At 47.5% G+C, this 12,936-nt stretch overlaps 2 protein-coding genes across 6 annotated transcripts in view; both read left to right on the top strand.

The window, feature by feature from the left end:
* The window catches only part of TFCP2 (transcription factor CP2), a 39,102-nt gene extending 29,072 nt beyond the window's left edge, over positions 1–10,030 (top strand). For 2 of the 3 annotated variants that reach the window (XM_075121657.1, XM_075121659.1), the window contains exons 9-15: positions 291–369; positions 1,252–1,345; positions 1,565–1,655; positions 4,069–4,172; positions 5,299–5,441; positions 7,128–7,179; positions 7,362–10,030. In XM_075121657.1, the coding sequence (XP_074977758.1) occupies positions 291–369; positions 1,252–1,345; positions 1,565–1,655; positions 4,069–4,172; positions 5,299–5,441; positions 7,128–7,179; positions 7,362–7,399 (601 nt within the window). In that variant the 3' untranslated portion in view covers positions 7,400–10,030. The remainder of the gene's footprint in view (positions 1–290; positions 370–1,251; positions 1,346–1,564; positions 1,656–4,068; positions 4,173–5,298; positions 5,442–7,127; positions 7,180–7,361) is intronic. The other variant, XM_075121658.1, reaches the window with a different exon arrangement.
* Positions 7,449–12,936, top strand: part of CSRNP2 (cysteine and serine rich nuclear protein 2) — a 32,119-nt gene continuing 26,631 nt past the window's right edge. For 2 of the 3 annotated variants that reach the window (XM_048831946.2, XM_048831948.2), the window contains exon 1: positions 12,452–12,641. The gene's annotated coding sequence lies outside the window, so the exon portion shown is untranslated. Of the gene's footprint in view, positions 7,556–12,451; positions 12,642–12,936 lie in introns of those variants that run through there. The other variant, XM_048831947.2, reaches the window with a different exon arrangement.

Here is a 12,936-nt window from a genome sequence, read left to right as displayed (position 1 = left end):
TTGCTCACATAGTGCCGTTCGTTGTTCTGCGGGATATTTCATTTCCCTGGCAATGATATTGACGTGGTCACGTTGCTACTTGCAACCAGCCATGCCTACAAGTTTCTGAGCCCACTTTCTAAAACACACTGGGTGACAGTCATTGTGAATCGTGATTCGCAATAGAATACGTGACACCTTTTGTCAGTTGTATTTTAAAGGCATCAGACTGGGAGGTGGGGAAGAGCAGATTCCAACCATGTTTTTGGTTTTTTTTTTTGTTTTTTTTTTTGTTCTTTCTCAAAATCTAGAAATGGCTCTCCAAATCACCAACCCGAGCCACCTCCTCCAATCACAGATGTAAGTCCCACCTCAAATCTTATGCTTGTGGTAAGGATGGTGTTAATCCTATTTTCTAAATTTACTGTTGGAAGTTTGTGGGTTTCTAGGTGTCTATGTTCAGGAGCTTGCTGGTATGCTGCAGTATGGGGTCTCTGGGCTTGTCTACACAAGAAAGTTAATCCGGAATAAGGTAGGGTTTAACTTTAAAGTGGTTTAACTATTCCTGGTTAGCTCCATCTGTGGACACTCTTACTCCAAATTAATTTAATCCACTTTCAGATAATTTGGAATAAAACGCTCTGATTCCAGAATAAGAGCATCCAGATGTTAATCAGGAATAGTTATTCCAGAATAATTCCCCATGTAGACAAGTCATCTGTCTCTGGGCTGTCCAGACTTCCCTTGAGAATAAATTTCATAGACCATTTTAAAGCCAGAAGGGGCTGTTATCGTCTAGTCTGACCTCAAAAACACCGGCCAAAGAAGCTCACTAAGTAACTTCTACATTAAGCCCATAACTTCTTCCTCAATGGCTCCTACTTGGCGAGAGAGGCTCTAGAGTGAAAACTCTCTGAAGCCATACAAAAACTTTGACAGTGGTTGAGCAGCTGGCATGCTGTGACCTCTGCTCTGTTTTGCTGACCAGCATTATCTCATTGTGGTGCTTCTGCCCTCTTACCTGCCCCCCCACCCCCCAAGTCTGTCTGTGTATTTTACCTGCTGTCTCTAGTTTTATACTGAAATTGTAAGCTCTTTGGGATAAGGACTATCTTCATTCTATGTTTGTAGAGGGCCCTGATCCATGCCTTGGGGTCCTAGGTGTTACCATATTACAGTAGTAATCTAGCTGACCTGTGCTATACTTTGAATGCAAGTGGCTTGTGTGTTACCTAGTCTAAGGAAAGTAACCATTTTGTTCCCGTGCCACAGAACCTTCTGCCAACGACAACGCCTCAGGAAGCCCAGCAATGGCTGCATCGAAACCGCTTTTCCACGTTCTCCCGGCTCTTCACGAATTTCTCAGGTTGGTGATGAAAGCCCATCTCTGCTCATTCCTCGCCTCAATAGGCTCCTGCTGCATTCCCTCCTGAGGAGGTATCAATTGCTGGCAGTATTATAGTCTGTGCGAACTCCGCTGTGATGCGTTGTATGAAATTTACCTCCATCTTCTTTAAATAAACCATTCCTACTCTTTTTTTTTTTCCCCCATGGTGATCTGTTGGCTCCTTGTTTTAAATTCCAGGTGCAGACTTACTGAAGCTAACCAGGGAAGATGTTATCCAGATCTGTGGCCCTGCAGATGGCATCAGGCTCTTTAATGCATTAAAGGGACGGTGCGTATACTTGTAAAAGCTGAGAATGAGTGATGATTTTTATACCCCACAGAGCAATGGCCATGGGATGTCTGCTTCTCTATCACTCTTGTAGTTCTGGGCCTTATCGACCCTAGAAAAGGTTGTCAGTATAGCTGTAGTCTTAGTGGAACCCAATGATAGTGGAGATGCAGTTTCTCCCAGCAAACGGACTCTTTTACCAATATAACTACATCTGTATTAGGGCTCTTGCCAGCCTAGCTATGATGGTCACAAATCCCACCTCATCGCAGCCCTGACTGATAGACTAATCCAGCAAAACTTAAGTGTAGACTGGGCCTCTGGTCATCAGTGCATTGCTGTCATGATGCCTAGTGCCTCCGTAAACCCAAGACAAAGGAGGACTTCTGTGGCATGACAGGAAAATGTTGTGGCAGGTTAGAAATGTCAGGGCTGACCTTATTCCAAAAACTTGCAGGAAAAAGCCAGGGATTCCATGGATTTGTTGAAAAGCCTAGCACAGTTAAAAGCAAAATCCTCCTTCAGGATCTGGCCTTAGAGTGATAATCATCCAGTTCAGCAAAAGCAAAGACAATGCAGCTTGAAAGCCAAAGTTAAGTTACTGCTGATGCTTGGGAGCTAGAAGGTCCAGAATTCAGATCTAGGCACTTGTGAATTGCTTGTGACAGAAAGAGGAAACCTGCAAGAAAATTGGTAGGTCATCTGGATGAGTGGGGGGGAAAGGATTAGGAATGATGACAGTGTTCCAGAGGAACTCGATGAGTTCTTTGCATCAGTTTTGGGGTATCATTGAGCAGTCTGCCCTGGATAGAACAAAAACAGAAGGGGTCCAAAGACAGGCAGTGAAAATTATTAGACGGGTCGCTTCCAGGTGAGGAAAGGTTGGGTTTTGTTAAGAGAGGACAACAAGGGGACGCAAGGTGAGTAAAACCTATGGAGTAGAGAAGCTAAACTGGATGCTTCTGTTTATCACTCCTTGTAACATAAAAACTTGAGGGCATTCAGTGACATTGCAAAGCAACCAGTGCATAATAGCTGATGGAAAATAGTTAAACATTTTGGAAAATTAACTCCTGGAACTCTCTGCCACAAAATACCATCGAGGGCAAGAGCGTAGCAGGGCTCAGAAGAGGATTAGATGCTTCTAAGGGCATGTCTACACTACTGCGCTACATTGGTGCAGCTGCACTGACGAAGCTGTGTCTCTGTAGCACATCTGGAGAAGAGGCGGTGGGCCGACAGGAGAGCGTTCTCCCGTCGGCATAATTACTGTATCTCCGCAAAAGGCGGAAGCTACGTCAGTGGGACAGCATCTCCCGCCGACATAGTGCTGGTGTGGACAGCACTTAGGCCGATGTAAAGGCTCGGGGGTGTCATTTTTCACTGCCCTGAGCGACGTAAGTTACGTTGGCTCAAGTGGTAGTGTAGACCAGCCCTAAGAAATACTTTGTCATATTTTTAGGGCATAAGGCCAACCAATAAGGGTCCAGATTTTCAAGAGCTCTGCATATTGGGCGCTGAGCAATTCTGAGACTCCAGACCTTTGTTGAGGTGCCTGAATAAGAGCTGAGCTCTCTAGAAAATCTGGACCGGATCATTAGTGCTGGACAGTCGCAAAATCTGGCCTCGGGTGACAGGGGTAAAAAGAAACTTCTCTTGTGGGCAAGTTCCTCCGTTAGGGAGCTTTCCTTGCATCTCCATGTGAAGCCTCTGGTATTAGCTTGCAGTTCCAATCACCCTGTGCCTGAGATGGAGGATCAGCTAGTGGAGAAACTGTTGCAGGAATTGCAACCAGGCAGATAAGCGTAGAGCCACCAGGAGTGTATTAATATCGGTGTGTGTTTTGGGAGAGCTTGGATTTCTGATAAGGGACGGCAAGAGTCGGTGGTAGTGTGAGCATTCCAGGGAATTAATGTACCAATTCCGATGACTGGTGAGATAGCACTAAAACGTTGTCGCAGCTTTGCATGGGGGTGGGGGAGCAGACATTAGTCATCTCATAGGTCACTCAATTCAGAAAATGCTGTGACAAGCTTCATCTGTTTCTTATGCCAGTGTTCTCCGCTGCTCTTGCCGCAGCCTAGCGTCCCCCTGGTTTAAACCCCAGCCCATCTACTCTCAGTTGCTATTAATCCCACTTAGGAGGGCTGAATGGGATACTTAGCAGCCAGTTGTCACCTCCGTGAGTCTGAATGCTGCCTGATTCCTCCTCCTCCCCACCCCCGCCTCCTTTTGTGTGTGTTGTCTCCATGAAACAAAACTTGCTGTGATCTCCCTCTTATTTCTGCCTGAAGACAGGCCTGTGTGTCTGGTCTTCTGCATCAAGGAGCATGGGACCTGAGCATCAGGGAAACTGGAAACATGCTCATGGTAAACTCAGTGGTATTCACCTGTCCCACCCTCCCTCCCACAGGATGGTACGGCCCAGGCTGACCATCTACGTGTGCCAGGAGCCTCAGCAGCTGAGGGACCAGCAGAAGCATGAGGATGGGGAGCTGGCAAACAGTACTTTCTTTGGTAAGTTTCCAGAAGGGGTGATGTGCTTCCTCCCTTAACAGGCTGCGTTCATGGCTTAGTGCTGTGGGGTCTCTACAAAAGCAGTAAGCAGGGTACCAGTTATCTCAGAGGAGAAGCAACATGGTCCAGTGGATAGAGAATGGGACAGGGACTCCAATGATCTGAGTTCTAATCCTGGTTCTTCCCCTTTGGGCAAGTCCCTTCCCTGCTGATGCTCTGTTTGTCTATTTTAAGCTTTTTAGGGCTTGATATTCTCTCAATATGTGTACAGTGCCTAGTAAAATGGGACTTCAGGCTCAGCTGGTGCCTCCAGCCGTTACCATAATGCACATAATCTCACATAGAGGCATACAGGAATCTTATGCAAGCTTGCCTCCATTTTCGGCTGCCCTTGCTTATGCTAGCCTTCATCATTCTTGCTTTTCTTTTGCTGCCAGAAGGTGGAAGGCTTCCATGGAAGATAACCCAGCATCAGCCTGAAGGCAACAGGGCTCACACAGCCAGCACTTGGGGGAAGGTTGAGTGGGGTTGGAAGGAGGGCTCTGTGCTGACCTGCCATCGTTCCAGTCTGCTGGTTTTTTCCTCCCCAACTAAAACTGTGGCTGCGGCATCTCATTGTTGGCACAGTGCCTGTGCTGGGCTGATAAATTATAGCTCGTGTGAGAATCCAGTGTGGCCTAGACACACTGACTGACCTACTTTCTGGAGCGGCTTGATGCCAGTACGTCCACTTTCTGCTTTCTGGGAGGAGACTGCAAAGCCAGTGGGCTCTGTCCTCCCTTCTTGTTACGACTCCATAACCCGTATGCTTCCCCTAGTCCCCTCCTAGGCGATGGCATTGGTATTCCAAGGGGGCTCGTCAGTTGCACTTTGATTTCTTTTGGCGGAGTGGAAATAGCTGGGGATGGTGCGGGGTCACATTTGGCCACTAGTACTGAGATTGGAAGCTCTTTGGGGTAAGAAGTGTCATTCCGTTCTGTTTATACAGCACCTAGCACAGTGGGGCCCTGTTCCATGACTGGGGTGCTTAAGCACTACCATAATATTTACAGTATTCAGGCAGCTCAGACTCCGTCACAACAGATGATTTGGAAGCTAACTGTAATTGCTCTTGTCCCTGTTGCAGTATATCATGCTATCTATCTGGAAGAGCTGACTGCAGTGGAACTGACAGAAAAAATAGCCCAGCTCTTCAGTATCTCCGCCCGACAGATCAGCCATATCTACAAACAAGGCCCTACAGGAATACACGTGCTGATCAGCGATGAGGTAAGTGCCTCTTGGCACTTAGCCTGGAGGGATCTTCAAGTCATGGTGGCTCAACTACTTTAAGTCTGTTGCAAACCTGGTCTGGTTCTGTGATCTCTGACATGGGGAAACGTGCTAAGGATTCCAAATGGACAGGGGTGGTTTGAATATTGGCCCTTTCCAGGTAAACGGCTTAGGGGCCCTACGTGCCTGTCTGTGGAGCCCAAGGGGCTCGATTTTACAGTTGTGTTTATGCTCTCACCTGTACTACTTGTTGTGTTCCTCAGCTTCAAAACGTTAATCATGAACCACCCAGCCCCATGAGGCAGGTATTATCCCCATTTTACAGTTGCCAAAACTGTGCCCAAGGCCACAGAATTGGCATCAGGGCCCAAATAAGGCCCTCAAGGGAATCCGGGCTCCCAGTTCTGTGCTTAGGCCATGGCACTTAAGATCTGAGCCACCCCATGTTGTCTGTTTTAAAGGGAAAGTTGGAATTACTCATTTAGAGTGGGCTTCCCAGATTGCTTTGTGTGCAGGGGGCCCAAGTCTTAGTGTAAATAAGACCCCTTTTGTACCACTCATGCAATGTAAAGGAGCCTTAAAGTTGGGCACCTTTATATTGCTAGAGAGCTGGGAAGGAGCCGTGGTGTAAATGAGAATCAGGCCCACTAATTCACCTAATATCTGGCCATTCTGTCTATGGGCAAAGTCCTGGATGATCGCCTAGGTCTCTCTAACTCCTGTGGGATCCATATAACCCTCACTTCCCAGTGCAACTGAACTGCTAGGAGAGGCAGTTAGCTGCAGCATGTGTGTGTCCAGCTGCAAGTCCGCTTGAGAAGAAGGGAAGTGAGATGTCCAGCCTCCCAGAGGGGCTTGCCGCCTGCTCAGCCCACTCATCTAGTACTGGCACAAACTGGTGGGGTAGGTGCTGCGACTCCTGCCATAAAGGTTGCAGAGAGGCCTCTAGAAAGGCAAACAAAGCTTTTAGTAATAGCTTCTATGCTGGCTACTAGGACTTGACTTCAGGAACGTGCCACAGGAAACAGAGCCTCTGCATTGAATCTAAAAATAAATGCAAACGTCCTGATCAAACGCTGCCCGTACGGGATGTAACAATATTGCCACTAACGCTTAATTATAACCAGACTGTCACAGGGTGTCTGGCCCCTAATGGGGAGATGAGCCTCAGTCCATCTGCGACCAGCTTGTCTCGCCTCTCCAGGTGTGGACAGAGGGACGTGGGACACAATGAGGCACTGCTGGTCACTGGGGCGGGAAGGGCGCTCGAATGGGAGTGCTGGCTGCAGTTTCTTAGGCTTCTGCCGTAGGCTTTTTCCACAGCTAGGGAGGCAAGTTAAGATTGGGGGGGCCTATCTTTTCTTAAGGGGCCAGCCACCCTCTGAACTGTGCGCTCTCGCTCGCGCTCTCACATTTGAGGATTTGGGAAGGGGCTTCAATATCTGAGGCAGGAGTCCTAAAATCTGTTCTTTTGTTTGATTGGGTGGGAGGGAGGAATAATTATTCCAGGTGGTGCATTCTATACATCCCAAAGCACTGTAGTGTGGCTGAATAGCTTCCAGCTCTTTCAGTGGGCCATGGCTAACTCCACCATTGATTGACTAATTCCTATATGAAATTGAGCCTCGGTCCAAAACTTAAACACTCACTAATGGATTCAACTGATCTCATGGCTTCTTTCAGATGATACAGAACTTCCAAGACGAATCGTGTTTTGTTCTGGACACAATGAAAGGTAACTGCATTCATTCAATGTGCCTTTATAAACAGTGTGTGCTCCCCTCTCCTCTTTGTCTTCCTTCCCCCCAACCACTTGTTTGGCAGTCTTGAGAACTCTTGTATAGAAAGAGGCATGTTGAATTTCAGCTGCTCTCCTTGCGGTTGGGGATGTCTGACGCTGCTCTGCTTTCTTTGCAGCTGAAACCAACGATAGCTACCACATCATCTTAAAATAAGAGGGAACTGGACTAGGAGAGAGCCCGTAGCCACTTCTCGTCTCACACAAAGACCCATCGCCTATTGCACAAGGATGCAAGCAGAGATCAGAAATTCATGGGAGGCTTCTGTAAAGATCCTGATCTTTGTTGTTACTGCGCTGTACCTTCTGGCAGGTGACCCCCCCCCCCCCCCTTCCCTCCTCCCTTCCTCCCTCCCCCCCACCCCTGCCCCGGTAGCTCTTCTGGCATGCAGCCTGCTGATGATGCTAGCGCACTGCTTAACCTCTGGAGTTTAAAATGGAAGTAGTTGCAGATGTGAGGCTAAACTTGCGAGGCTGTGTTGTCCTTCGCTATTGATAGAAACTTGCCTTTGTGTCTTGGGAGCTGCGTATGGTTTAATGAAAAGTGTGTTGGCTCCTGTGTTGTGCTGGAGACTTGCAAGTGAACATCTGTTCTAATAACTCAACCCAGCAACCTCTCTGGCATACACAGCAACCTCTCAAACACGCCCCCCCCCCCCCCCCCCCCCAAATACACCTTCCAACTGCACTGATGGAACTGGGGGAAAGCATTATTTTTTAAGCTTCTCCTTGATGTTGTCGGACAGCTGCATTGTAAAGGTGTTATTCTCATTCTCCCAATCCTTGTTGGTTTAGTTCCTGTGTGTGTGTGTGAGAGAGAGAGTGACTGATTGATCGTAGTTCTGTCCTCCAGGTCAGTGTCAAGACTGTCAGGAACTAACTCCAGTCTCATGGATTTATAAGGTCACCGTCTATATGGACAAATGTGGCTTTACTCTCAAAACTCACGTGACTTTGACAAAAAATGAAATTTGATGAACTAGCTAACTGATGATATGGTCTGTTTCCTGTATGATTTCTTTTTTTTTTTTAAAGAACTAAAATTCTTTGGGGTGGAGGGGAAGTGAAAAGCTTCGGCTGTACCTTCAGTGTAAACATGGGTGGCATTTTATTGGCATGTTGACTTTTATGTCTCATTGGCCTGAAACTCACTTTTGGAGCTGGAACGGTATGGGACCAGCACGGAGAGAGATTTACATAGCAAGAGCCTGCAGGCCGTGCTTAAAGCTACTGAAAACGCCATGGCGACAAAAGGGCCTCCATACAGATTTCCAGGACTGCAGCTGTTGGGTCTCTTGGGGGTGTAAAAAAAAAAAAAAAAAAACGGCTTTCTAAACCAGATGCCTGAGCACGTCCCCTCTTTGCGAGAGCAGCTATTATAGCCTGAAAGAAGATGTCCTAAATAAAAAGCATCTTATAATAAAACGAGGCCTGGATTTATATTTGCCCAGAACGTGAGGTTCTTGGGTAAACAGATGGTTTTTATAAACATACATGAAATACTTTTACAAGAAACATAATACAAAGCAGCTGTGTTCAAATGATTAGGTTGTGACAGTAACCAACACAAGGCAAGAAATGCCAGGTTCTGAGTTGGACCAGGAAAGGCCTAGCTGGGGTGGGGAGTAAGGCTGTGTATGTGACAGTCTGACAATCATATCTCCATAGTTCTAAACAGCTGGTAAGATACTGAATGCTCCTCTTCTAACCCTAAGAGGACGTGTATGAACTCCCCTCTGCCTCCAATTCATTGGAAAGCCCTGAAGATGGCAACCATTATGTATCTATTCCAATCTCTCTCCCCCCGCCCCCCAAAGATGAGGGCTTCTGTAGATGCTATTTAGTGATGCGTCTGAGAGCCTTTCACCTCTAGATTGGATTTGAAATGATGAAATAACTCCGTGACGGCGCAAGAGTTGTTGGCCATTTGATGGCCGCTTGGTAGCCCCTGCGTGAAAGGTGATGGAAATCCTTGCCCCCCAGTTCCCTAGCAAAGGCCTGTCAATGCCATATCATTGGCATCATTGTTGGTGAAGAACTGAGTGAGCCAGAGCTAGAAATAGCCCCTCTGGGTTGATAGTGAGTAATGTTTTGCTGGACAATGTGGGAATGTGCTGTGCTGCTTTGTACCTGTTCTGGGCATAAATAGAGGACTTCAGGACAGCCTCTTCTATCCAGTTTTGTTACCCAGGGCTGAATTTGCTTCAGTGCCAAAGCAGTTGTTTTTTCCTGGGTTTTGCTTAAAAAGACTCTGAAAGCCCCTTTGTATCACAGCCTGATTTGTGGGCAGCAACCTGCCTTGTCCCTCTACCTGGCTTTTTGATGGCTTGTGTCATAAGTTGTCACATTTGAATCTTGAACTGAGATATAAACGCTCTGAAATTGCTGTGGCTCTATGTTCTTTCGTGGATCTTCGCCTAATAAACGTGGAAGCCTCGGCCGCTTAAATTGATGGGGCTAAAGATGCCAAGAAAAGCCTTAGAAAAAGCTGGAGCGATTTCACCTGCTTTCCCTGCTGAAGAACCATGTGCGCTACTGGTGAATTGACAGGACTATGAACTCTGCATACAGAGGTGCTATTCTTTTGGCAGCTGGCCTTTTGTATCTGTTTTACTACATCAGCAATAGATTGGGAAGATACCTGTATTTTAATCTGGGGGGGCCGGGTTCTCAGTATGCAAGAGGCGTAATAGAAAATGTACAATCGTGACAGACTTGTTGAATTTTTTGTATCCATGTTTCTGGGTGCGTACAGATTCTTAATGAATCCATTGTTTGGAAACATAAACTTACTTGTGCGTCTGTGTTGTTGATCTACAACTGCTCGTTAAACAGTCCCTCAGAGAAGGGTTAGAGGGCAGAACAGCCAGAGGTTCACCTCTCCTCCCCCTGAAACTTAATGGCCAGTACTGGAAATAAAAGATAAAATAAAGGGGAAATAGAAATCCTTTTGATCAACTGCTGCTTTGCCTAAACAGCTTCACTAAAGAAATCACTTGACTTCCTTATTATCTAATGTAATGGAGACGAAGACTCTCCCTTTGAATTGATGCCCAAATTTGGATTTTTAGAACAACAATTGTTTGGTAGTTCCATTCCCATCATCAGCTGGTCGAGGTAAGTGACAAAGTTATTGAATATGTGGAAAAAGCTGGTGGCAGGCTGTGTAGAAAATGCCTTAATTGAAACTGGGCTCTTGCTTGCCTCCTGGGTCCTGTCTAATTGCACTTCACATCTATATTGTGAAAAGTTTTCATACAGCACCTTTCAGACCGATTCCTACTGGATGGAAAACAGTGCTGCATGTTGTCTTTCTGCCTGCCCTTTTCAGAGCAAGCATTAGTAGTGTACTTAACAAGCAGAGCTGGAAACAGGATCCCTGGGGACAGAATACAGTAGATGTTAAGTGAACGGCCAGTAATTGAAACTTGCCCCATATAAAGCTGTGGATTGAAAAGAAACTGAATTTAACATGAGAATTGAAATCTGTTGGAAAGCTTTCTGTACTCTATAAACTGCTTCTTGCTTGATCTTTAGCTAGTCTGGGGCTTGGATTTTCCAACTGCTTTTTGACTCAGTTGCCCTTTGACCCCCTACATCAGGCTGCAGCTGCTCACTATTTCTAAAATAAGGTGGTTTTGCCTGTTCCTGCTGGTTCTGGCCTTTCTAATCTCTTGTCTAGACTCCTCTGTAATTCCACTTCTGGCCACCTTATTTCTTCCATCTGGAGCTGTTTACACCCAGAGCTCAGCAGTTGGGCTTCTTCACTGCGGACATTGCACTTATCCCATTACTACCCTTACTAACAATTCAACCTGGAGTTCTGTTGATAACATATGGTGGTGGCTTATCTTAGTGTAAGTGCCGATCTGGGGATTTGTTAACTGGGGGTCCTCTTATCTATCTTTCTAAGTTGATTTTTGCTGGTCTTGTTAGAACTCTTCAATGGGTGGGCTGATTCCATCATCACTATGAGGTTTACGCTTAAAAGTTTTGTGGAGTTACTGTTTGAAATTTCAAACTTTCTCTTCCTTAGATCTGGCTAATCCAGCTGTTGTTTCTCAATTCTTGTTTCTTTTTGTAACTGGTTCATAATTGCCTTGGGGTTTAAACTGTAAAGATTATGTTTAATGATCTGTAAGGCTTGGCGATTGCTGTACATGAGAGAATCGTTTCCATCCTGGAGACCTCAATGACTGAAAATGCACAGAGGCTCCAAGGACCCTTCTGCTAAATGCATCTTTATTGCACATACTCCATCCAGTGGTGATCCAGGATATTACATTACTCAACATTTGTACTCTTTGTAATTGAAGGGTTTCAGAGGAATTGAAGGGTGAGTAATAATATTAAAGCAAAGCTAAAAACCTTTGCAATAAAGGGAATTCATTTTGCAGTGCTGGAGACCACACCAGCCTTGTTCCTAGCAGCTGTCCGTGCAAGCTCTTTCTGCAGGCAAACAAAGAGCTGTGTGGTGCAGAAGATGTGTACTCAAGGACACAAAGCAGGTAGTGGGGGTGGGGAGGGGCAGCAGAGGTAGTGTATATTTGGTGGGTTAGTTTTTGCCCAAATTCCTCCCTTGTTGCCTGCCCTTTTGATACTTTAAATGTGTGGAATAGCAAAAGCTTCACCTTATTCCTCCCTAGGACCTGCTCTGTGTTGCAAACTTTCACACTATGTGATGTTAAAACTGCAGCTGTGTGTGTGTTATGAATGTGACCGTTTACTTTTAGAAAAGCTTATGCGTCTCGCTTTTGCTTTTTAAACAAACAAAACAACCCAAAGCTCCTAGCTGTGGAGCAACTGGAGAAAAGCCTGACCCTGTTCCTCTCAAGGCTCCACTAGCAGAAGGCAAAAAGCAGCAGTGGCTCTTTTACAAAAGGCATCTCTTCCCCCAAGCTCCTCACCAGCTGGCTTGGTTTTTACCCAGCAGGTGCAATAGTGTGTTCTTCCCAAGGCAACTGGGAAACCTGATTTTCCCTTACAGCTGGGAAGCCTTCTGTCTTCCAGGCTTATCCCCCTTGCTTGAGGGCTAAGCATTGGCCTACACCTTCTAGCAAGCTCCTCCTTCCGGACTCCATTTCCCAGCGGCCATTGCGCGGGCAGGGCCCTCAGGACTCCATTTCCCAGGCTGCGCGGGCGGGGGAGAAGGTCACGTGCCCCGGGCTATATAAGGGGAGGCGCTGCGCCGGCAGCCCCATTGTTATCGCCGAGCCGAGCCTGGGCGTGTGTGTCCGGTTAGAGCCCGAGAGCGCCGAGCCGCCTCCGCCCCGCTCCGCCCGGCCGGACCCTCCCCCCCGCTCCCCGTGGCGCGGAACCGCCCGGGAGTCCGGGCCTCGCCCTGCAGCCCCGGCCCGCGCGGCGGGGAGGAGGGAGCGGCGGGGAGGGACCCGCAGCCGGTGAGTGACGCGGGGGCAGTCGCCGCTTCCCGCCCGGGGGGGGGGGGGAGGCGACTGGGGGCCCCCTTGACTCCTACTGGGGGCGGGTGGAGCATGGAGGCTCTTCCCCTCACGTCTCCGGCGGGGTGGGTGGGTGGGGCGAATATTGGGGGGCTCTTTCCCTCAGTCTCATTAGGGGGGCGAATATAGGGGGGCTCTTTCCCTCAGTCTCATTAGGGGGGCGAATATTGGGGGGCTCTTTCCCTCAGTCTCATTAGGGGGGCGAATATAGGGGGGCTCTTTCCCTCAGTCTCAT

The sequence above is a fragment of the Caretta caretta genome, chromosome 20 (assembly GCF_965140235.1).
Source record: "Caretta caretta isolate rCarCar2 chromosome 20, rCarCar1.hap1, whole genome shotgun sequence".
NCBI lineage: Eukaryota > Metazoa > Chordata > Testudines > Cheloniidae > Caretta > Caretta caretta.
Note: the sequence above shows the minus strand (reverse complement) of the source record. Positions and strands in the feature narration are given on the sequence as shown.